This window comes from Silurus meridionalis, chromosome 17, assembly GCF_014805685.1.
Source record: "Silurus meridionalis isolate SWU-2019-XX chromosome 17, ASM1480568v1, whole genome shotgun sequence".
NCBI classification, from domain to species: Eukaryota; Metazoa; Chordata; class Actinopteri; order Siluriformes; family Siluridae; genus Silurus; species Silurus meridionalis.
The window spans coordinates 1,138,374-1,165,251 of NC_060900.1; the positions used below are offsets into that span (position 1 = coordinate 1,138,374).

The 26,878-nt window shown below is 35.0% G+C and overlaps 1 protein-coding gene across 1 annotated transcript in view; it reads left to right on the plus strand.

The window, feature by feature from the left end:
* The first annotated feature begins 3,150 nt into the window (after positions 1 to 3,150).
* Positions 3,151 to 26,878, plus strand: part of LOC124399731 (alpha-2-macroglobulin-like protein 1) — a 35,101-nt gene continuing 11,373 nt past the window's right edge. Inside the window, exons 1-11 of the mRNA XM_046870879.1 lie at positions 3,151 to 3,211; positions 16,837 to 18,115; positions 20,968 to 21,148; positions 21,608 to 21,764; positions 22,769 to 22,821; positions 23,977 to 24,145; positions 24,540 to 24,624; positions 24,797 to 24,923; positions 25,451 to 25,565; positions 25,702 to 25,811; positions 26,113 to 26,283. Of these exons, the coding sequence (XP_046726835.1) occupies positions 3,151 to 3,211; positions 16,837 to 18,115; positions 20,968 to 21,148; positions 21,608 to 21,764; positions 22,769 to 22,821; positions 23,977 to 24,145; positions 24,540 to 24,624; positions 24,797 to 24,923; positions 25,451 to 25,565; positions 25,702 to 25,811; positions 26,113 to 26,283 (2,508 nt within the window). The remainder of the gene's footprint in view (positions 3,212 to 16,836; positions 18,116 to 20,967; positions 21,149 to 21,607; positions 21,765 to 22,768; positions 22,822 to 23,976; positions 24,146 to 24,539; positions 24,625 to 24,796; positions 24,924 to 25,450; positions 25,566 to 25,701; positions 25,812 to 26,112; positions 26,284 to 26,878) is intronic.

Genomic DNA, 26,878 nt, shown 5'->3' on the forward strand with positions numbered 1-26,878 from the left:
TCTAGATCACTAGATTCATTACAAAGGACAAAATATTTTTCTAATACATATTAACGTATTTAGTATTCTTAATTAAATGTTTGGTGTGATCTATAATACCATTATAAGTCTGGTGTAAATTAAATGTACAAAATTGTATGTAAGACAGAAACAGTCATTCGGATCATTTATTCTGTAAAGACGTTTTAGAGAAGTGAAGAGCAGAACTTTGTGATTTCATGCATTTATCATTCATTACTAAATAATACGCACCACCTACAACACCATTATAAATATATTTATATACAATTAAAATCATCTCCTGTTTATTACACTTAAGCAAGAAAAAATGAGAATGATGACGATGATGATGAACAAATCTGGTTCAAACCAGAGCCACTGCTATCTGTACTTATGACTGTGTTTGGGTTTACTGAAGAAGATATTATTGAAAAGGAGTCAAGTTGTGCAAAGACCTTGATGTAATCATCGTCCTTATCACCCCCTGACCTCAGAGCAGCTCACAAGCGTTTCCTCAAGTACAAGTGAATTCATACAGAAATAAAGGTTTGTAACTGACTGATCCCCAGAGCTGCGTCACAACGCTTTGGGAATTATTTGGGAATTACGGCAATTATGCCATACTGACCAGACCCTGCATTGTGTGTTTGAGCACAACCAGAACGCAGGACAGAGGAGGCGGGAGTGGCTCTGATGTCGAGGTCAAAAACCTGACAAAGGTCAGTGGGGTGGACCAGCCTGCAGATGTCCTAGAGAGATACTCCAGCGCACCGGGCCATAGAGGCCGCCATACTCTGGGTAGAATGAACCTTGACTCAGCACAGGCTGTGAGGAGTCTTTGGGCTCGCTAGCTTTCAAAAATTCTCCCTCCTCGGAGGAAGAAATATGGAGCTCCGCGTTGCACACGCCAGGAGAAGAAACAGCTGAAGGGCATGCGCCCCCCGGGGAATGGGTGCTCGGCCAGGCAGGGGAGGCTGGAGGGGACTCATCCGTCTCTATGCCTTCTGCCAGGTCGGCCTGCGAGCCCCTGCGAGGGCTCTCCTCGAAGAGCGCTCTCCATAGCCATATGGCTACAGTGCGAACAATCGTCTCCCTCCAGAGCTGACTGAGCATGCTCCACTCCTAAGCAAACAACGCTTAAATCATGTGTGTCTCCCCGCGCAATGAAACGGCGGCACACATGAGAAAGTTTTGTTTGCTTTGAGTAATTGTTTACACAGATTCACACACAAAGTGCTCACCTGAACAAACAGAAGCTAGCGTCGCTCCATTGCTCACGCATTTCACCGGATTTCACACGTGATTCAGAGCGGGAGGAACGCGGAGATGTTCCCAAATTAATTACTTGCACTTTAATGCAAATAAAACACAAGCACACTGATGCAGAATTAAACGTGTGTCATTTACACGCTGCACAAACAAGTCAAATTAACACACTGATAAATATCCAATATTAAAAAAAATCCAATTGAACCCACAGTGCTACAAAATCATATTAAATAAACATTAAACTTTGATATATTTTACATTCTTCAAGCTTCTTATTTTTGTTAAAAATAAACTTTTTATATGACAATTAAATGCTTGAAAAGCTTATATTAGAAACACTCAATATACAATGTAATATTCCTCTTCCTCTCTCTCTCTGTGTTCACCTTGTTCTTAAGGACTGTTTGTTCTAACAGCAGATGAAGGGGAACAGGACGACCCTCAATTTAACAAGAACTTCATTTATATCTTTATTGCTTTTGTGTGTTTGTGTTCTGCACAGTGAAAAGTAAGATAAAGTGTAAAACAACATAAACCTCCATTATCTTGGATAAAGGAGAAAAAAAAATCAAAAAAGCAGCTGAATATTTCAGCACATACTCAAAACTGTATCAGGTGCGTCCAGCTAGTCATTATTTCCATGCTAACCGCTAACATACAGATACAAATCCAAAGCATGATTTTTACTCCTTTACTCAGCATTTAAACAAAAATCACAATAAACTTTTATACATTAATATACAAAAGATACAAATAGAGATAAACTCAGTCATCAGTTTACTAAAGATCTAAATTCACTTCAGTTGATGGAAATCTCAAGGATTTAAGGTTTTTAACCGAGACGTAAACACTGAAACTGTGTCTGGCTTCTGGAAGTTATAATAAGTGAATGCAGTGTTGATAAATCAAATCAAATTTTATTAAGATAATGAGATTATAAGATCATATTTTCTTGTTCTGGTAAAAATTTATATGTCATAAGTAATGACTTGTTATAAAGACACAATGCAAAGACGTCATATTTCTTATCTAAGCAAAATGTCTGAGAAGAAAGTAGATGATCTAATTACTAATATCTACATGAGGTAGTAGGGAAAGTAGAGTCAGCAATCAAACCAAGGCAGTGAGTCAAGGCAGTCATGAGAGTCTGCAGGATCTTCTCTGCTGGAGAATCCCTGACTCCCGTCTCAATATATTTCAGTCCATTAATATGTATTAAATTATTCCCAGTAGTCTTCTTTTCTTAGAATTTTTCTCAAGTTTATGTTTAGGTTGGAGTTTCTATCCAATCAGATTTCAATCGTCACATCACATGTTGGTGGAGTCATAAGGAACTGCACTAAACCCTTTAGGATCAGCTCCTACATGCTGCTTTAACCAATCAGATTGTGAACTGGAGTCACTGAGGCCATTCAGCAGGTGTCCAATAACAAATTTTCACGTCTTTTAATTAGTGGTCAGAAAGCTTTACTAGTCCAGAGCTCACAAACCGCATCTGTAGCAAACTGCACAAGCTCCAATATAGTCACGTGGATTTAATATCTGTTTTTATTGTATTCCACAATGACAGACAGAGAAGAAAAATCGGTTTCCGTAATGAACTGAAACACTATTCTATATAATCAAAAAGCCTGTTTCTAGCTGCACGTGGTCCTAGTACTTCCATCTTGTCAGAAATATGTAGCTGACAGTTAAGCACCACTGTCTAATGCTCTTACATTCTCTTCAACATGATTAATATTAATATAAACTATAAATGAGTAGAAACTGCAATCTGCTTTAAAACTACAATGAACAGTCGAACCATCAACAGTTATATATGAACAGTTATAACCTCACTTTATAACAGTTATAACCTCAACACTGACGGATCTGTAATGAATGGACATTCTGTATCACCCAGATGATGATTGGTTATCTTCTGAGTCTGGTTCCTCTCAAGGTTTCTTCCTCATACCACCTCAGAGATGCCACTGGCTCACCATTGGAGTAAATGCTGAAATGTATTTTTGTAATCTGTTTAATTCTGTAAAGCTGTTTTGTGAAAATGTCCACTGTTAAATGCTCAACAAATTAAGTTCAATTGAATCATTTAGTTTTTCCAGAAAAGGATTTCGAATTTTTCCAATTTGCCATTGAAAAGGTCATCGATGCTTCATATTGATGACGTTCTTCTGTGAGGTCCCAGTAAATTTACTCATTGAGGAGAATCCAAACCCTTTCAATATTCTTTATGATTTTTTCTAATATGATCTTCTATTAGAATGGAGAGAACCCTAACCCTAACCCTAACCCTAACCCTAACCCTAACCCTAACCCTAACCCAGTGATCTAACAGCACTGAAAACTTTTCTCAGAAGTCTCTCCTTCCATGTTGTTTGTACTGCTTTTTTTTAAAAATGTGTGTGTGTGTGTATGTGTGTGTGTGTGTGTGTGGTTTTGTGTGTGTGTGTGTGTGTGTGTGTGTGTGTGTGTGGTTTGTGTGTGTGTGTGTGTGTGTGTGTGTGTGTGTGTGTGTGTGAGAGAGAGAGAGTGAGGAAGATCATTATATCAGTGTAGCAGTGATAAATATATATATACAAAATTATTTATTCTCTCAAATCAAAGAAACTGATTACATTCTCACTGTATAGTGTGCAATAAAATCCATTTTATAAATGTTTTATGCTTCTATGTGACGCTGTTCGTTCTTTTTATCGAATGTTTTATTTCGCTGAAAGAATGCAAATGATTAGAGCGATAATTTCAGTCATGTGATGTGTAACGCACAGAGCAAGGCCAGAAGAAGTGATACAAGAGGGAGAAGCTCTCAAAACACATTTCACACCACAAAGAAATCTGGTAAGATATTTGGAGGTGGTGAAGGGTAATAAATACCACCAGCACTCTGAGATCATCTTACCTGGTCTGGTCGTGCTCGACTCTGGTCCAGGATGGGACCTTCTAAAGAAACTATCGGACTTTTGTTGCTTTTGTCAAGCGTCATAGTCCATTCGAGCTCCACAGACACGTAAGATCCTTTCATATTTCTCTGATTTTCTTTTTTTATGATGGAGAGAGTTTAGTGGACCTGACACTTGACTTCAATAGTCAAGTGTCTTTATTGTCAGTTCAACCACTGCTATAACACAGTATGGAATGAAACACCGTTCCTCCAGGACTATGGTGAAATATAAAACAAAACAGAGCTACATGAAGAAACAATCTGGGAGATAACAGACCAAAAAAAAAAATTTGCAAAATTGAATCAATAGTCAGTGAATCAAAAATCTTTCTATGAGTTCTGACATGTTTGAGATCAGTATCAGACCCTTGAAGAGCTGCATCAGGTGTAGCAGATAATATTTTGAGTAAAAGAAAATGATATTAGGAAATTTCCCTGTTTTGGGCGTGGCCCATAAGTCTGGAGCGTGCACAGAACTGTAATTGTACACAAAGGGCTGGTGTGGGTGCAGTTTTCATTCCAATCAGTCAAAGCCCACACCTTAAAAAGAAAAATCTGATTTTAACAGGTAAAATTTGGTGTGGATTTTTTCGGCTGGAATAAAAACCTGCACCCACACCCGCCCTTTGTGGAAAAGATTGGAATGAGCAGAAAAACAAATCCAAATCAAACAGATCTCTCAAACCTCCTGTTCTTAACTCTGTGTTGGTATCTATGACAAAAACTTTGAAAACCTCACAGTACTTTTGGCCTGAAGATGATTTCCAGATTTCATGTGGATTCATCATTACATTCCTTCATTACAGTTACTACGGCAAATTAAACTCTGTCACACTTGCATTGGTTGGCATCTGGATTCCATGTTGGTTTGCAAATAGACATCAAAAAAGTCTTTCTGAATATTTTTGGATATAAGACACATCTGACTAAATAAAATAATACTTAACGCATGACACCAATTTTCACACACTTGAATGGGTCATTTTCAATTGTCTAAAACCCCCCAATATTTTTCTGTGTTCAGCCAAAGGATTAGGAGGAAAATAACATTTAACTATTAAACATATTTTTCCAGCTGTTTTTGTGAAATATTATGAAAAATAAATTGGAATTGCTGACTCATTCTGTCTACTGCTATATATAGATAAGATAAAACTCAGTTCAATCTAATTAAAATGATTTTTTTTCAGAGATGTATTTGTTTTTGTATGAACACTCATAAACAGTGCCCCTATTGGCTAATTTGAAAATTTGCATTAGTTACTAATGCTGTAAATGTTAAATTGAGCTAAAGGTTCCAAAAAAACATTAGAAAGAGGACTACACACCTTATTTTGCAAGATATTTACTATTTTTATAATAGCGGCTTTCATGTTGTACCATTGAGGTTTGCTGGTCAGAGTTTTCCCCTCTAGATCACTAATGGTGACCATGTCCTCTTAATAATCAGATCATTAGCAAAGGGCCACTTTAAGATTCACCTAAATATTGCATTCAACCAAATTTTTGTTCAATAGGATTAAAAAGACTACAAAAACCCACACAGAGAGACAACGAGCTCAAAATGATTTGCAGTATAATTATTTTACATTTCAAAGTAAATCCATGCAAACCAGTCAAGTGTGAAAATTTTCCCCTCATAAGTATTGATTGTCATGTGGAGCACACAGTGTACACAAATTCAACATAAACAAACAACATAAGGGCATTTGTGCTATCATTTAAATGATAATTGTATGTAAAGAATCTATAGAAATTGAACTGGGTGAAAGTGAGTGTTGAACTGTGATACAATGTCTGCTGATGATTCCATACAGGAAAACATCTGAATCTAATCAAGAGAAAACTGAATCTGAAAAAGAAAAGACTTCATCTGATACTGAAAATGAAAAAGAGAAAGAAAAGACTTCATCTGATACTGAATCGGAAAAGAATAAAGAAAAGACTTTATCTGATACTGAACATGAAAAGGAGAAAGAAAAGACTTCATCTGATACTGAACATGAAAAGGAGAAAGAAAAGACTTCATCTGATACTGAATCTGAAAAGGAGAAAGAAGAGACTTCATCTGACACTGAATCTGAAAAGGAGAAAGAAAAGACTTCATCAGACACTGAATCTGAAAAGGAGAAAGAAAAGACTTCATCTGACACTGAATCTGAAAAGAGAAAGAAAAGACTTCATCTGACACTGAATCTGAAAAGAGAAGAAAAGACTTCATCAGACACTGAATCTGAAAAGAGAAAGAAAAGACTACATCTGATACTGAATCTGAAAAGGAAGAAAAGACTTCATCTGATAGTGAATCTGAAAAGAGAAAGAAAAGACTTCATCTGATACTGAATCTGAAAAGAGAAAGAAAAGACTTCATCTGATACTGAAAATGAAAAAGAGAAAGAAAAGACTCCATCTGCTACTGAATCTGAAAAAGAGGAAGAAAAGACTTCATCTGATACTGAATCTGAAAAAGAGAAAGAAAAGACTTCATCTGATACTGAATCTGAAAAAGAGAAAGAAAAGACTTCATCTGATACTGAATCTGAAAAGGAGAAAGAAAAGACTTCATCTGATACTGAATCTGAAAAAGAGAAAGAAAAGACTTCATCTGATACTGAATCTGAAAAAGAGAAAGAAAATTCTTCATCTGATACTGAAAATGAAAAAGAGAAAGAAAAGACTCCATCTGACACTGAATCTGAAAAAGAGAAAGAAAATTCTTCATCTGATACTGAAAATGAAAAAGAGAAAGAAAAGACTTCATCTGATACTGAATCTGAAAAAGAGGAAGAAAAGACTTCATCTGATACTGAATCTGAAAATGAAAAGGAAGAAAAGACTTCATCTGATACTGAATCTGAAAATGAAAAGGAAGAAAAGACTTCATCTGATACTGAATCTGAAAAAGAGAAAGAAAAGACTTCATCTGATACTGAATCTGAAAAGAGAAAGAAAAGACTTCATCTGATACTGAATCTGAAAAAGAGAAAGAAAAGACTTCATCTGATACTGAATCTGAAAAGGAGAAAGAAAAGACTTCATCTGATACTGAATCTGAAAAGGAGAAAGAAAAGACTTCATCTGATACTGAATCTGAAAAAGAGAAAGAAAAGACTTCATCAGACACTGAATCTGAAAAAGAGGAAGAAAAGACTTCATCTGATACTGAATCTGAAAAAGAGAAAGAAAAGACTTCATCTGATACTGAAAATGAAAAAGAGAAAGAAAAGACTACATCAGATACTGAAAATGAAAAAGAGAAAGAAAAGACTTCATCTGATACTGAAAATGAAAAGAGAAAGAAAAGACTACATCTGACACTGAAAATGAAAAAGAGAAAGAAAAGACTTCATCTGATACTGAAAATGAAAAAGAGAAAGAAAAGACTACATCAGACACTGAAAATGAAAAAGAGAAAGAAAAGATTTCATCTGATACTGAAAATGAAAAAGAGAAAGAAAAGACTTCAGCTGATACTGAATCTGAAAAAGAGGAAGAAAAGACTACATCTGATACTGAATCTGAAAAAGAGGAAGAAAAGACTTCATCTGATACTGAATCTGAAAAGAGGAAGAAAAGACTTCATCTGACACTGAATCTGAAAAGAGGAAGAAAAGACTTCATCTGATAGTGAAAATGAAAAGAGAAAGAAAAGACTTCATCTGATACTGAAAATGAAAAGAGAAAGAAAAGACTTCATCAGATACTGAATCTGAAAAGAGGAAGAAAAGACTACATCTGATACTGAATCTGAAAAAGAGGAAGAAAAGACTTCATCTGATACTGAATCTGAAAAAGAGGAAGAAAAGACTTCATCTGATACTGAATCTGAAAAGGAGAAAGAAAAGACTTCATCTGATACTGAAAATGAAAAGAGAAAGAAGACTTCATCTGATACTGAATCTGAAAAGAGGAAGAAAAGACTTCATCTGATAATGAATCTGAAAATGAAAAGGAAGAAAAGACTTCATCTGATACTGAATCTGAAAAGAGAAGAAAAGACTACATCTGACACTGAAAATGAAAAGAGAAAGAAAAGACTTCATCTGATACTGAAAATGAAAAGAGAAAGAAAAGACTACATCAGACACTGAAAATGAAAAGAGAAGAAAAGACTTCAACTGATACTGAATCTGAAAAGAGAAAGAAAAGACTTCATCAGACACTGAATCTGAAAAAGAGGAAGAAAAGACTTCATCTGATACTGAAAATGAAAAAGAGAAAGAAAAGACTACATCAGACACTGAAAATGAAAAGAGAAAGAAAAGACTCATCTGATACTGAAAATGAAAAGAGAAAGAAAAGACTTCATCAGACACTGAAAATGAAAAAGAAAGAAAAGACTTCATCTGATACTGAAAATGAAAAGAGAAAGAAAAGACTTCAGCTGATACTGAATCTGAAAAGAGAAAGAAAAGACTACATCTGATACTGAATCTGAAAAGAGAAAGAAAAGACTTCATCTGATACTGAATGAAAAGAGAAAGAAAAGACTCATCTGATACTGAATCTGAAAAGGAGAAAGAAAAGACTTCATCTGATACTGAAAATGAAAAAGAAAGAAAAGACTTCATCTGATACTGAATCTGAAAAGAGGAAGAAAAGACTTCATCTGATAATGAATCTGAAAATGAAAAGGAAGAAAAGACTTCATCTGATACTGAATCTGAAAAGAGAAAGAAAAGACTACATCAGACACTGAATCTGAAAAGAGAAAGAAAAGACTTCATCTGATACTGAATCTGAAAAAGAAAGAAAAGACTTCATCTGACACTGAATCTGAAAAGAGAAAGAAAAGACTTCATCTGACACTGAATCTGAAAAAGAGAAAGAAGAGACTTCATCAGACACTGAATCTGAAAAGGAGAAAGAAAAGACTTCATCTGATACTGAAAATGAAAAAGAGAAAGAAAAGACTCCATCTGCTACTGAATCTGAAAAGAGAAAGAAAAGACTTCATCTGATACTGAATCTGAAAAGAGAAAGAAAAGACTTCATCTGATACTGAATCTGAAAAGAGAAAGAAAAGACTTCATCTGATACTGAAGCTGAAAAGGAGAAAGAAAAGACTTCAGCTGATACTGAATCTGAAAAAGAGGAAGAAAAGACTTCATCTGATACTGAATCTGAAAAAGAGGAAGAAAAGACTTCATCTGATACTGAATCTGAAAAAGAGAAAGAAAAGACTTCATCTGATACTGAATCTGAAAAGAGGAAGAAAAGACTTCATCTGATACTGAATCTGAAAAGAGAAAGAAGAGACTTCATCAGATACTGAAAATGAAAAAGAAAGAAAAGACTTCATCTGATACTGAATCTGAAAAGAGAAAGAAAAGACTTCATCTGACACTGAATCTGAAAAGAGAAGAAAAGACTTCATCTGATACTGAATCTGAAAAGAGAAAGAAAAGACTTCATCTGATACTGAAAATGAAAAAGAAAAGAAAAGACTACATCAGATACTGAATGAAAAGAGAAAGAAAAGACTTCATCTGATACTGAAAATGAAAAGAGAAAGAAAAGACTTCATCTGACACTGAAAATGAAAAGAGAAAGAAAAGACTTCATCTGATACTGAAAATGAAAAGAGAAAGAAAAGACTACATCAGACACTGAAAATGAAAAGAGAAAGAAAAGACTTCATCTGATACTGAATGAAAAGAGAAAGAAAAGACTTCAGCTGATACTGAATCTGAAAAGAGGAAGAAAAGACTACATCTGATACTGAATCTGAAAAGAGGAAGAAAAGACTTCATCTGATACTGAATCTGAAAATGAAAAGGAAGAAAAGACTTCATCTGATACTGAATCTGAAAAAGAGAAAGAAAAGACTTCATCTGATACTGAATCTGAAAAAGAGGAAGAAAAGACTTCATCTGATACTGAATCTGAAAATGAAAAGGAAGAAAAGACTTCATCTGATACTGAATCTGAAAAGAGAAAGAAAAGACTTCATCTGATACTGAATCTGAAAAGAGAAAGAAAAGACTTCATCTGATACTGAATCTGAAAAGAGAAAGAAAAGACTTCATCAGACACTGAATCTGAAAAGAGAAAGAAAAGACTTCATCTGATACTGAAAATGAAAAGAGAAAGAAAAGACTACATCTGATACTGAATCTGAAAATGAAAAGAGAAAGAAAAGACTTCATCTGATACTGAAAATGAAAAGAGAAAGAAAAGACTACATCAGACACTGAAAATGAAAAGAGAAAGAAAAGACTTCATCTGATACTGAAAATGAAAAGAGAAAGAAAAGACTACATCAGACACTGAAAATGAAAAGAGAAAGAAAAGACTTCATCTGATACTGAAAATGAAAAGAGAAAGAAAAGACTTCAGCTGATACTGAATCTGAAAAGAGGAAGAAAAGACTACATCTGATACTGAATCTGAAAAAGAGGAAGAAAAGACTTCATCTGATACTGAATCTGAAAATGAAAAGGAAGAAAAGACTTCATCTGATACTGAATCTGAAAAGAGAAAGAAAAGACTTCATCTGATACTGAATCTGAAAAGAGAAAGAAAAGACTTCATCTGATACTGAATCTGAAAATGAAAAGGAAGAAAAGACTTCATCTGATACTGAATCTGAAAAAGAGAAAGAAAAGACTTCATCTGACACTGAATCTGAAAAAGAGAAAGAAAAGACTTCATCTGACACTGAATCTGAAAAGAGAAAGAAGAGACTTCATCAGACACTGAATCTGAAAAGGAGAAAGAAAAGACTTCATCTGATACTGAAAATGAAAAAGAGAAAGAAAAGACTCCATCTACTACTGAATCTGAAAAGAGGAAGAAAAGACTTCATCTGATACTGAATGAAAAGAGAAAGAAAAGACTTCATCTGATACTGAATCTGAAAAAGAGAAAGAAAAGACTTCATCTGATACTGAAGCTGAAAAGGAGAAAGAAAAGACTTCAGCTGATACTGAATCTGAAAAAGAGGAAGAAAAGACTTCATCTGATACTGAATCTGAAAAGAGAAGAAAAGACTTCATCTGATACTGAATGAAAAGAGAAAGAAAAGACTTCATCTGATACTGAATCTGAAAAGAGAAAGAAAAGACTTCATCTGATACTGAATCTGAAAAAGAGAAAGAAAAGACTTCATCAGACACTGAATCTGAAAAAGAGGAAGAAAAGACTTCATCTGATACTGAATCTGAAAAGAGAAGAAAAGACTTCATCTGATACTGAAAATGAAAAGAGAAAGAAAAGACTTCATCTGATACTGAATCTGAAAAGAGAAAGAAAAGACTTCATCTGACACTGAATCTGAAAAGAGGAAGAAAAGACTTCATCTGATACTGAATCTGAAAAGAGAAAGAAAAGACTTCATCTGATACTGAAAATGAAAAAGAGAAAGAAAAGACTACATCAGACACTGAAAATGAAAAAGAGAAAGAAAAGACTTCATCTGATACTGAAAATGAAAAAGAGAAAGAAAAGACTCATCTGACACTGAATCTGAAAAGAGAAAGAAAACTTCATCTGATACTGAATGAAAAGAGAAAGAAAAGACTTCATCTGATACTGAATCTGAAAAGGAGAAAGAAAAGACTTCATCTGATACTGAAAATGAAAAAGAGAAAGAAAAGACTTCATCTGATACTGAATCTGAAAAGAGGAAGAAAAGACTTCATCTGATACTGAATCTGAAAATGAAAAGGAAGAAAAGACTTCATCTGATACTGAATCTGAAAAAGAGAAAGAAAATTCTTCATCTGATACTGAAAATGAAAAGAGAAAGAAAAGACTCCATCTGACACTGAATCTGAAAAGAGAAAGAAAATTCTTCATCTGATACTGAAAATGAAAAGAGAAAGAAAAGACTTCATCTGATACTGAATCTGAAAATGAAAATGAAAAGAAAAGACTTCATCTGATACTGAATCTGAAAAGAGAAAGAAAAGACTTCATCAGACACTGAATCTGAAAAGAGAAGAAAAGACTTTATCTGATACTGAATCTGAAAAGAGAAAGAAAAGACTTCATCTGATACTGAAAATGAAAAGAGAAAGAAAAGACTACATCAGACACTGAAAATGAAAAGAGAAAGAAAAGACTTCATCTGATACTGAAAATGAAAAAGAAAGAAAAGACTTCATCTGATACTGAATCTGAAAAGAGAAAGAAAAGACTTCATCTGATACTGAAAATGAAAAGAGAAAGAAAAGACTCATCTGACACTGAATCTGAAAAGAGAAAGAAAAGACTTCATCTGATACTGAATGAAAAGAGAAAGAAAAGACTTCATCTGATACTGAATCTGAAAAGAGAAGAAAAGACTTCATCTGATACTGAATCTGAAAAGAGAAGAAAAGACTTCATCTGATACTGAATCTGAAAAGAGGAAGAAAAGACTTCATCTGATACTGAATCTGAAAAAGAGAAAGAAAAGACTTCATCTGATACTGAATCTGAAAAGGAGAAAGAAAAGACTTCATCTGATACTGAATGAAAAGAGAAAGAAAAGACTTCATCTGATACTGAATCTGAAAAGAGGAAGAAAAGACTTCATCTGATACTGAATCTGAAAATGAAAAGGAAGAAAAGACTTCATCTGATACTGAATCTGAAAAAGAGAAAGAAAAGACTTCATCTGATACTGAATCTGAAAAAGAGAAAGAAAAGACTTCATCTGATACTGAATCTGAAAAGGAGAAAGAAAAGACTTCATCTGATACTGAATCTGAAAATGAAAATGAAAAAGAAAAGACTTCAACTGATACTGAATCTGAAAAAGAGAAAGAAAAGACTTCATCAGACACTGAATCTGAAAAAGAGGAAGAAAAGACTTCATCTGATATTGAATCTGAAAAAGAGAAAGAAAAGACTTCATCTGATACTGAATCTGAAAAGGAGAAAGAAAAGACTTCATCTGATACTGAAAATGAAAAAGAGAAAGAAAAGACTACATCAGACACTGAAAATGAAAAGAGAAGAAAAGACTTCATCTGATACTGAATCTGAAAAGAAAAGAGAAAGAAAAGACTTCATCTGATACTGAAAATGAAAAAGAGAAAGAAAAGACTACATCAGACACTGAAAATGAAAAAGAGAAAGAAAAGACTTCATCTGATACTGAAAATGAAAAAGAGAAAGAAAAGACTACATCAGACACTGAAAATGAAAAAGAGAAAGAAGAGACTTCATCTGATACTGAATCTGAAAAAGAGAAAGAAAAGACTTCAGCTGATACTGAATCTGAAAAAGAGAAAGAAAATACTTCATCAGTCACTGAATCTGAAAAGGAGAAAGAAAAGACTTCATCTGATACTGAATCTGAAAAAGAGAAAGAAAAGAATTCATCTGATACTGAATCTGAAAAGGAGAAAGAAAAGACTTCATCAGACACTGAATCTGAAAAAGAGGAAGAAAAGACTTCATCTGATACTGAACCTGAAAAAGAGAAAGAAAAGACTTCATCTGATACTGAAAATGAAAAAGAGAAAGAAAAGACTACATCAGACACTGAAAATGAAAAAGAGAAAGAAAAGACTTTATCTTATACTGAATCTGAAAAGGAGAAAGAAAAGACTTCATCAGACACTGAATCTGAAAAGAGAAGAAAAGACTTCATCTGATACTGAATCTGAAAAGAAAAGGAAAAGAAAAGACTTCATCTGATACTGAATCTGAAAAAGAGAAAGAAAAGACTTCATCTGATACTGAATCTGAAAAGGAGAAAGAAAAGACTTCATCTGATACTGAAAATGAAAAAGAGAAAGAAAAGACTTCATCTGATACTGAATCTGAAAAAGAGGAAGAAAAGACTTCATCTGATACTGAATCTGAAAAGGAGAAAGAAAAGACTTCATCTGATACTGAATCTGAAAAGAGAAAGAAAAGACTTCATCTGATACTGAATCTGAAAAGGAGAAAGAAAAGACTTCATCTGATACTGAATCTGAAAAGGAGAAAGAAAAGACTTCATCTGATACTGAATCTGAAAATGAAATGAAAAGAAAAGACTTCAACTGATACTGAATCTGAAAAGAGAAAGAAAAGACTTCATCAGACACTGAATCTGAAAAGAGAAGAAAAGACTTCATCTGATACTGAATCTGAAAAGAGAAAGAAAAGACTTCATCTGATACTGAATCTGAAAAGGAAAAGAAAAGACTTCATCTGATACTGAAAATGAAAAAGAGAAAGAAAAGACTACATCAGACACTGAAAATGAAAAAGAGAAAGAAAAGACTTCATCTGATACTGAATCTGAAAAGAAAAGAGAAAGAAAAGACTTCATCTGATACTGAAAATGAAAAGAGAAAGAAAAGACTACATCTGACACTGAAAATGAAAAGAGAAAGAAAAGACTTCATCTGATACTGAATGAAAAGAGAAAGAAAAGACTACATCAGACACTGAATCTGAAAAGAGAAAGAAGAGACTTCATCTGATACTGAATCTGAAAAAGAGAGAAAGAAAAGACTTCATCTGATACTGAAAATGAAAAGAGAAAGAAAAGACTTCATCAGACACTGAAAATGAAAAGAGAAAGAAAAGACTTCATCTGATACTGAAAATGAAAAGAGAAAGAAAAGACTACATCAGACACTGAAAATGAAAAAGAGAAAGAAGAGACTTCATCTGATACTGAATCTGAAAAAGAGAAAGAAAAGACTTCAGCTGATACTGAATCTGAAAAAGAAAGAAAAGACTTCATCAGTCACTGAATCTGAAAAGAGAAAGAAAAGACTTCATCTGATACTGAATCTGAAAAAGAAAGAAAAGACTTCATCTGATACTGAATCTGAAAAGGAGAAAGAAAAGACTTCATCAGACACTGAATCTGAAAAAGAGGAAGAAAAGACTTCATCTGATACTGAATCTGAAAAGAGAAAGAAAAGACTTCATCTGATACTGAATCTGAAAAAGAGGAAGAAAAGACTTCATCTGATACTGAATCTGAAAAAGAGAAAGAAAAGACTTCATCTGATACTGAATCTGAAAAGGAGAAAGAAAAGACTTCATCTGATACTGAAAATGAAAATGAGAAAGAAAAGACTTCATCTGATACTGAATCTGAAAAGGAGAAAGAAAAGACTTCATCTGATACTGAATCTGAAAAAGAGAAAGAAAAGACTTCATCTGATACTGAATCTGAAAAGGAGAAAGAAAAGACTTCATCTGATACTGAATCTGAAAAGGAGAAAGAAAAGACTTCATCTGACACTGAATCTGAAAAAGAGAAAGAAAAGACTTCATCTGATACTGAAAATGAAAAAGAGAAAGAAAAGACTTCATCTGATACTGAATCTGAAAAGGAGAAAGAAAAGACTTCATCTGATACTGAAAATGAAAATGAGAAAGAAAAGACTTCATCTGATACTGAATCTGAAAAAGAGAAAGAAAAGACTTCATCTGATACTGAATCTGAAAAGGAGAAAGAAAAGACTTCATCTGATACTGAATCTGAAAATGAAAAGGAAGAAAAGACTTCATCTGATACTGAATCTGAAAAAGAGAAAGAAAAGACTTCATCTGATACTGAATCTGAAAAGGAGAAAGAAAAGACTTCATCTGATACTGAATCTGAAAATGAAATGAAAAGAAAAGACTTCAACTGATACTGAATCTGAAAAAGAGAAAGAAAAGACTTCATCAGACACTGAATCTGAAAAAGAGGAAGAAAAGACTTCATCTGATACTGAATCTGAAAAAGAGAAAGAAAAGACTTCATCTGATACTGAAAATGAAAAAGAGAAAGAAAAGACTACATCAGACACTGAAAATGAAAAAGAGAAAGAAAAGACTTCATCTGATACTGAATCTGAAAATGAAAAGGAAAAAGAAAAGACTTCATCTGATACTGAATCTGAAAAAGAAAAGGAAAAAGAAAAGACTTCATCTGATACTGAATCTGAAAAAGAGAAAGAAAAGACTTCATCTGATACTGAAAATGAAAAGAGAAAGAAAAGACTACATCAGACACTGAAAATGAAAAGGAAAAGAAAAGACTTCATCTGACACTGAATCTGAAAAGAAAAGGAAAAGAAAAGACTTCATCTGATACTGAATCTGAAAAGAGGAAGAAAAGACTTCATCTGATACTGAAAATGAAAATGAAAAAGAAAGAAAAGACTTCATCTGATACTGAATCTGAAAAGAGGAAGAAAAGACTTCATCATTCACTGAATCTGAAAAAGAGGAAGAAAAGACTTCATCTGATACTGAATCTGAAAATGAAAAGGAAAAAGAAAAGACTTCATCTGGTACTGAACCTGAAAAAGAGAAAGAAAAGACTTCATCTGATACTGAATCTGAAAAGGAGAAAGAAAAGACTTCATCTGATACTGAATCTGAAAAAGAGAAAGAAAAGACTTCATCTGACACTGAATCTGAAAAAGAGAAAGAAAAGACTTCATCAGACACTGAATCTGAAAAAGAGAAAGAAAAGACTTCATCTGATAATGAAAATGAAAATGAAAAAGAAAAGACTTCAATTGATACTGAATCTGAAAAAGAGAAAGAAAAGACTTCATCTGATACTGAAAATGAAAAAGAGAAAGAAAAGACTTCATCTGATACTGAATCTGAAAAGGAGAAAGAAGAGACTTCATCAGACACTGAATCTGAAAAGGAGAAAGAAACGACTTCATCTGATACTGGTACAGAAGTGATTCCACCAGCAACTGATAGAGTAGTGATTCCACCAGAATCTGAAACAGACGTGATTCCACCAGAAACTGAACCAGACGTGATTCCACCAGAAACTGAACCAGACGTGATTCCACCAGAAACTGAAACAGACGTGATTCCACCAGAATCTGAAACAGACGTGATTCTAACAGAAACTGAAACAGACGTGATTCCACCAGAATCTGAAACAGACGTGATTCCACCAGAATCTGAAACAGACGTGATTCTAACAGAATCTGAAACAGACGTGATTCCAACAGAAACTGAAACAGACGTGATTCCTCCAGAAACTGAACCAGACGTGATTCCTCCAGAAACTGAACCAGACGTGATTCCACCAGAAACTGAACCAGCCGTGATTCCACCTGAATCTGAACCAGACGTGATTCCACCAGAAACTGAACCAGACGTGATTCCACCAGAATCTGAAACAGACGTGATTCTACCAGAATCTGAAACAGACATGATTCTAACAGAAACTGAAACAGACGTGATTCCACCAGAAACTGAAACAGACGTGATTCCACCAGAATCTGAAACAGATGTGATTCCAATAGAAACTGAAACAGACGTGATTCCACCACAATCTGAAACAGACGTGATTCCACCAGAAACTGAACCAGACGTGATTCCACCAGAAACTGAAACAGACGTGATTCCACCAGAATCTGAAACAGACGTGATTCCACCAGAAACGGAAACAGACGTGATTCCACCAGAATCTGAACCAGACGTGATTCCTCCAGAATCTGAAACAGACGTGATTCCAACAGAATCTGAACCAGACGTGATTCCACCAGAAACTGAACCAGACGTGATTCCACCAGAAACTGAACCAGACGTGATTCCACCTGAATCTGAAATAGACGTGATTCGACCAGAATCTGAAACAGACGTGATTCCACCAGAATCTGAACCAGACGTGATTCCATCAGAAACTGAACCAGACCTGATTCCACCAGAATCTGAAACAGACGTGATTCCACCAGAAACTGAAACAGACGTGATTCTAACAGAAAATGAAACAGACGTGATTCTAACAGAATCTGAAACAGACGTGATTCTAACAGAATCTGAACCAGACGTGATTCCACCAGAAACTGAAACAGACGTGATTCTAACAGAAACTGAACCAGACGTGATTCCACCAGAAACTGAACCAGTCGTGATTCCACCTGAATCTGAACCAGACATGAATCCAACTGAAATTGAAACAGTTCTGATTCACCCTGAAACTGATAGCGTGAATGAAAGGTCAGTGATTTTCTCAGAATGTTCATCATGTCTTTCTATTTTATACCACAGCAGATTTTTAATCAATTAATATTTGATTGATTGTTTTTTTGTAATAATATTAAAATCTTTTTTAAACAGATCGGAGCAGATCTTCTCTTTATAGTGAACGTTTCCTGTTATGTGAAAAAAAATTTAACTTAAAATTTTACAGCCTATAGTTTGTATGTTTGCAATCTTTATTTAATCAAAATAAAAAATAATAATTGAGACAAATATTTTTTTCTATTAAAATTGTCAAGAAATTAACACTATAACAATTAAACAAACAAAAAGAACAGTCCATAATCACAGAAAAAAACTTCAATATGGCTGAAAGTTGTTTCTATGTGCTATAAACTGGATCAGTGCAGGAAGCACAGGAGGCTTTAAATATACCTGCAAGTTGTTTCACATTGTGGGGATGTTAAATTTATAACCTTCCCAAATTCAATCTTAGGACAGGAACAAGTTGAATAATGTCCTCTGTTCAAAGATTCTTTTAAAGAACGTATGGATGGACAATAAATTGGGAACAGCCACATATAGATTTGAAATAAAACTATACATATAAATGAATCTCCTCTCTGTGTTCAGAAGTTGCAGTTCAGCTTTTGTATAAAGAGCACAGTGATGAGTTTTAAAATCACAGCCTTTATAAAAAAAACTTAATTTTTTCTATTCAATACAGAGTTACATCTTTGTAACTGTAACTTCCTCTTCCTCTTCTTTTTCTTCTTCTTCTTTGTCTTTCAACTTCTCCCATTAGGGGGCGCCACACTGGATCATCCGTTTCCATACCCTCTGTCCTCTACATCTGCCTCTTTCACCCCAACTACCTGCATGTCTTCCCTCACCACATCCATAAACCTCCTCATTGGTCTTCCTCTTTTCCTCCTTCCTGGTGTCTCCATCCTCAGCATTCTCCTACTGACATACCCCATGTCCCTCCTCTGCATATGTCCAAACCATCTCAATCTCACCTCCCTCACCTTGTCTCCAAAACGTCCTACATGCACTGTCCCTCTAATAAACTCATTTCTAATCCTGTCCATCGTCGTCACTCCCAACAAACATCTCAACATCTTCAGCTCTGCTACCTCCAGCTCCACCTCCTGTCTTTTACTCAATGCCACTGTCTCTAATCCATACAACATCTCAGGTCTCACCACAGTCCTATAAACTTTCCCTTTCACTCTCACAGATACTCTTCTATCACAAATCACTCCTGCTATCAGTCTCCAGTCTGTCGTTCCTACTGCACACTTCACTGCTGTCACACTGTCCTCATACATGTCCTGCACCACCCTCACATACTTCTCTGACACACCAGACTTCCTCATACAATACCACAACTCCTCTCTCCACCCTGTCATACACTTTCTCTAAATCCACAAACACACAATGCAGCTCCTTCTGACCTTCTCTATACTTCTCCATCAACATTCACAAAGCAAATAAGGCGTCTGTGGTGCTCTTCCTCGGCAAGAAACCATACTCTTGGTTACTCTCACAGATGGTCACCTCGTCTCTCAGCCTGGCTTCCACTACTCTTTCCCATAAATTCATGGTGTGACTGATCAACTTAATTCCCCTGTAGTTACTGCAGGTCTGCACAGCTCCTTTATTCTTAAAGATCAGTACCAGCACACTCCTTCTCCATTCATCAGGCATCTTCTCACCTTCCAGGATCCTGTTAAACAATCTGGTTGAAAACTCCACTGCAGTTCTCCTAAACATCTCCATGCTTCTACCGGTATGTCATCTGTTTCAACCGACTCTTCACTCTTCATCGTCTTAATCGCTGCTCTCACTTCCTCCTTACTAATCCTATCCACTTCCTGCTTCACATCTCCACACCATCCAACCTTCCCCTCTCTCATTTTCCTCGTTCATCAGCTTCTCAAAATACTCCCTCCACCTTCTCAACACACTCTCCCTTATCACTTCTGCAGTAGTTGCCCAATCATCCAGCACCTCTTCACCACCACCGAGCCGCTGTCTGAGCTATTGTTAGCTACCAGTACCCTGTTGGTTAACGATATCTGTGGTGGTCGTTGGTAACCCGGGCCTCGACTGATCTGGTATGAAATTTTGATTCGTGATCCGCATATTTGATTTGGCACATGTTTTACGCCGGATGCTCTTCATAACACAACCCTCCCCATTTATCCGAGCTTGTAACCGGCACGTAATTCTATAACTCCAAAATATAATCACATCCTCAAAAGAATCCATATCCACTGTGCAGCATGGTGTGGAAACCACCAGGCTTTAGGGAATCATGAAAAGTTAATAATACCAGTCAGTTTTAGTGCAAACTGAATATAAAACAGAATTTTATTTTACAGCAGAACAATAATCCAGAAAATACATGCAAATCTACCAATAATCCTCAAGTTTGGGTCTTCTACAAAAGGTCTGCAAGTATAAGGGTATCATCTTTTGAGATGTTTCTAGCACTGAACTTTTCTCTACAGGTACCTTAGATATAGTGTGTGGAATCTGCTGAGTCACTCTACCAGTTTGGGGGTCAGAACCCCTAATGCTCATTTACTTTCATATGATTTCTTCTAGTCCTGCCTGGTGATCATGGAGCGCTGTTGGTTTTTTTATTCATTAGGTATGGATCATTTCATGTCCTGCTGGTGCCCAACTTTTTATAGCTTATAATGAAGACTAGTTTGTGTTCTGGGAGTTTGCTGTGGTCTGCTCTTTGGTCATTTGGTATTGGTATCTCAACAGAAATTGTGAAACCTTTTTAGTTGATGATCATCACATAATGCATTGATACATGAATACAAACTTTTCTCTCATTTTCTGTCTCTGTTTAGCGTTTACCTGTTAGCTGTGACCTCCCAGACAGTAGGAGGCACCACTGAGATGTTATGTGTCACTGTCAACCCCATTGAAATTGTTACTATGAGCGTGACCCTGGAGTATAACCAAAACAGTGTCGCACTTTTGATGGAGGAATCTGTAAACCAACAATATTACAGATGCCTCAGTTTCCAGGTCAGACTCCTCATAATAACATCATCATAACAGTGTTATAAAGGTGCAGTTTGTAAGTTCATATGTCTTTTTAAACATGTATAAATTATATTTCTTGACCTGTTACTTCTACATTAAGGGATTCTCAGTTAAATGATTGTATAGTTAATGAGTGATTGAAGCCCTAGTGACTGTCACATCAGCTGAGAAAATACAACTCTAATAACTCTAAATCAATAGTCCGTAATATTTATTTAAAAGTCAAGTTGCAATTAAATAAATATGCTACATTTATTTACACCACCATCTTGGCTTTTTCCTTTTTATCTTCTCTATTAGTTGTGTCATTATTATTATTATTATTATTATTATTATTATTATTATTATTATTATTATCATCATTAGTAGTGGGAGTAGTAGCAGTAGTATTAACAGTATAAGTGAACCACCATTAATAATATTGTTGTTTTGTTACAACAGGTCCCTGTTGTAACCGTGGAATTGGTGGCTTCTATTACGATTAAGATTATAGGGTCAAAAACATTCCTAAACAATGCAACAAAGATCCTCATTAAACCTTCGTCACACCTGACCATCCTACAGACGGACAAACCCATATACAATCCAGGACAAACAGGTAACACTCCTGAACTGTTAATAAAATTGTAACTAAGTGAAGTCCAATAAGCGTATTGAGTTATTATACTGTATATATATATATATATATATATATATATATATATATAGATATATATATATTAGGGTTGTCAAAATAAATGCGGTAATGCAAATACATTTTAACGCCACTAATTTTATTAACATGCGATTAATGCAGCGCACATTTCCGTTTGATAATTTTTTCAAATACAAATAAAAAAGAGGCAAAATTAAAACCTCTAGCGCAAATCAGCACCAAAATCCGCCATGATGCAACATCCGGCAATTAAAACCGTCTGTGTAGAAACATAGCAAAATTTGTGTCCTGATTATTTACGGCATTTAAAACACTATCATTACTTTAAAACATTTACAAGAATATTTTGTGTTCATGCTCTATGCTGAGTTTGGTTTCACAAAAAATAATAATACATTTGCATAAAGCTCCATATTTGTCCATGCACATGGTCTGCACGGCGAATGAATGAGACCGGAGTCTCCTCTGGGCACTTTTTATCCTGAAATATTAAAATAAAACCAATTAATAAAGAAATACATACATATTTAACAATTAAAACAGCCACAAAGAAAAATGATCATCATAAAACTATAGAAACTTGACATTGTTTAATAGCCGTAATATATATATATATATATATATATATATATATATATATATATATATATATATATATATATATATATATACTATATAAAAAACATTAAAGCTAAATGAACACATTAGGTTTCGATTTAGTGGAGGATCTGACATATTTTCCACAATATCCTCAGTTCCATGTTCACTTTATTCTCCCCCATCTCCAGCCTTTCTAGCTTTATTTGTATTTGTATATTTTGTTATGGTCATTATGTTATTATTATTTTACTGTGTTAGTGTTGAATTAGTGTCCATGTGCCCACAACTCGCAATTTATTAAGGAAATCAGTTCTGAAACACAACTGCATTATATTTTCCCTCCACAGTGAAGTTCCGCGTCGTCTCTCTGGACACTGATTTCCTCACCTACAATCAGACGGTTTGAAAACTTCAATCAGTTCCTCACTTTGAAATTTTAGAAGCACTTTCTATGAATCATTGAAATGTATTTTAATCATAAAATACAAAAAATGTAATTGGGTGAAATTAGTTTTTAAGCATTATTAGCGCTCATTATTACGTTATTTTGAGGTAAACAAAGTGGAAGACACACGATTATACACGACGTCTGCGGATGCAGTAACTTGAAATTTTGCCTGCTGACTGCACCCCAGGCCTCCTCACCTCACCTACATCTCAATGAATCTCACACAGATCTCTACACAATCTAGTGCAACATCTTCCCAGAAGAGTGAAGCTCATTATAACAGCAAAAGGGACTCAGTGTGGAATCAGATGTTTAAAAAGTACAAACCAATAACCACATACCAAACTACTGTCCATACAGAAAGAACCATTGATTAATTAGGACTAATCATTTTATGAATATCAAATAATGCCATTTGTGCTTTAAAAAAAGTATTAGTGCTTCCAGAACAATTTTATGATGATTAATCATTTATAATCATATAAATCATTACTAATATATCACTGTATGTTTAATGGAAGTAAAAAAAAAACCTTTTTTCCCCCTTTTTTTTCCCAGTTTCCAAAGATAGAAGTGCAGGTAAAGTGTCATAAGAAATATTCAACCTACTCACTTTTATTATAACATACACCGATCAGGCATAACATCACATAACGTCATGACCGAAAGCCGATGATCTCTTCATCATGGCACCTGTTAGCGGGTGGATATTTTTATTAGGCAGCAAGTGAACATTTTGTCCTTAAACTCGATGTGTTAGAAGCAGGAAAAATGGGTGAGCGTAAGGATTTGACAAATTGTGACGTCTAGACGACTGGGTCATGCTGTTAATGATCGATGGGTCACGGATATTTTAGCAACAAAAGGGACCAACACAATATTAGGCAGGTGGTCATAATGTTCTGGCTGATTGGTGTATCTTGCCTTTTAATGAATATTTTATCTGTAAAATAGTTTCGTTTTTTTTATAGATTATAACACACAGAATAATATGCGTTCACTAGTGATTTATGTAATAACTGCTCCTTATTAATGTAATTATTTTTATCCTAATTTTAGCAGTAAGAGTGGAGATTTAATTTTATTTCTGTATTTATTCTTCTTCAGGACCCAAACTCAAACCGTATCGGTCAGTGGCTGAACGTCTCCACGCACAGCGGCCTCGCGGATCTGACGTACCCCATCAACTCTGAGGCCACTAAAGGAATTTATATCATCACAGTTTGGGACGACAAAAACCAACAGATCGCACAAACCTTCCAAGTGAATGATTGCGGTCAGACATTGCAGTGCACACGTATTATTTCATACGTTTGGAAATGTTTGTGGTTGGATTAAGGGAAGTGTGTAGCCATGTTGCTGTGATCCACGTTAAGGTGGAAGAGTGTGTGAGAGAAGGTTTGCTGGCTAACATGTGTTTTTATCTGAATCATATACAATTTTAATGAATCACGTGTTTTAGATAAGAGTAGAGATCCTCCAGTTTTGTATTTTATTTAATTGTTACTGTTGAATTATAGCTAAGGGTTTCTTGATTCATGGAATTGTCTATGAAATAAACTGAAACAACACCATGACATAAATCCCCCCAGCCATATACCCCAATAACAAATACCTTTGTAAAATAGTTGCTGCTGTATATTAAGACTGTGTCACATCGTCTGTTACAGTTCTGCCAAAATTTGAAGTTACAGTACAACTTCCTCCAGTCATCACCATCCTGGACACGACCGCCACACTGAAAGTGTGTGCAAAGTGAGTATTCATTACTAAATAATGCTCTGTTTCATTACTCCAGACTGGGAATGTTCCAGCAAACTTTGCAAACTCAGTAATCTGTAAGTCTGATATTTCAAATCGAGCTCAAAATAATATGTTATGAAAGTAATTTTGTATTGAAATCTAAATTTCTAATAATTTTCTGCAGATGTTCATACGGAAAGCCGGTAAGTGGAACGGTGAAGACCACCGTCTGCCAACACAGTTACAGATACGGGTGGCAGCTGTTCGGAGAAGCACCACCACCAGACATCTGCGAGATTTATACAATGAAGGTCCGTTATCTTTAACATCAACAGAAAAAGCTTGTTAGTGACATCATTACACGTCCTCAGGTACTCCTTCAAATGAAAAGAATTTAGTTGCATTATTTTTCCAAAAACATCTGTAAAGTGAAAAAGACTAAAACCACTGACAGTGTTGCATCTCAGACTGTGTTTCAAACATCGTGTGGACATTCGGAAACGCTTAACGTGAAAAAGTCCTAACGTGCGATAAGACGGCGTTTTTAAAAGACCATATTGAACACATTGATAATAAAACATACTAAGTACAACTTTGGTTGAGTTTGGTCTTTCAAAAACCCTGTCTTATCGCATGAATCCACGTTAAGAGTTTTTCACATTAAGCTTTTTAGAAACGTCCATATTTTGTTTGGTTTGCGTGAGACTGTAGAAACTAGTGAACACATCCTACTGAGTATCTTTAAACCATCATACTAACATAATAAAATTCAGAAAATCACACTGTACTAGATATAATTGAGTTTTTTTGTAATAAACAGCTTATTTTTTTGCTTTAGACTGACAGGTCAGGCTGCGGACTACAGATCCTAAATCTGGCACGATTTGCATTAAGTGATATGCGATATAAAGCTTCGATCCTGGTTCAGAGTGAAGTGGAAGAAGACGGCACTGGTAAATATTTCTTGTACTGAGTCCCTCGGATTAATGCTTCCATAGTTTGTGTTTATGTGTGTGTGTGTTTTTGTGCACTGATTCATTCCTAAAAGACAAGTTTGAGGTTTGTGTTAATGCTGTGTTTATCCTGTAGGAGTGATAATGACTGGTTCAGGCAGCTCTTCAATTACATCTAATATCATCACACTTTCATTTGAGGATTCACCAACAACATATAAACCTGGAATGACATACGAAGGAAAGGTGATTGTGTTGCTGATTTTATCGATTTATTTGATTCCTGCAAGAAAGTCATTAGAATCAGAATATAAAGCAGACAGGGTAAAGATTGGATAATGTATATGTTGTGTGATGTGCGGTTGTAAAATGCAATGCTATACAGCTCAAGTAAGCTATTTTTTTAAATAAGCAACTCCAGTACCACTATTTTTCCTCATTATTATGTAAATGACTAATTAAAAGCCAGTGGAGGCCATTTTTTTTTCTTCTGTCTAGAGGCAGATTATTTGATTTGAAGGTTGAGATTCCTGTTTTTCTTTATCAGATTAAAGTGCTCGGCCCGGACGCCTATCCACTGCAAAGAAAAGTAGTCTATCTGACTGTAAATTACGGGGAGGATAAAAAATCTGTTCGAAAACTGATCACCAGTCACAAAGGCGTCGCTAAATTTTCCCTCAACACCGAACCATGGGGTTTGGAGCAGGTCAATTTTGAGGTTGGTAAAGTCTTTGTTTTCCATTTACCTTTTATTGTTTAATTTTTTTTTTTTATCAAATCAATCAAATTAAATAGGAAATAAATCTCCAGCTGCTTGCAGTGTACGAACATCCGGTAGAGATTTATCTAGATTTATAGTTCTACAGTGCTTAGCAGTTCATGAGGCAGTGAAACGTTTCTCAGGTTCTCACAAGGCAAAATAAAAAAATGAACATTTTCATGTATGGCATTTGGCAGACGTCATTATCCAGAGCGAGCAGTGGAAGCTTGGTGATGTTGGGATCTGAACAAATGACCTTCAGATCGAAGTCCAACATCTTAAACACTGAACTCCAAGTTTACAGTACAGACACTGTATAAATGCTCGGTATGAACACTACGCCGAGGCTAATATAAACAAGAGTCACTTTTAATTGTAAGGTGTGAGTGTGGAATTGGAACCCGGTTTGCTTAACGGAAGCTTGGGGATTGTGAAAGATGTAGTGTTTGGAATGTGAAGTCCATTATGGACATGCTTGAAGTACACCATGATTGTCGAGTCTGAAATATGTGGAAGTGGGAGCTCAGTGGAAAAAAGGTTGGAATTCTGATCA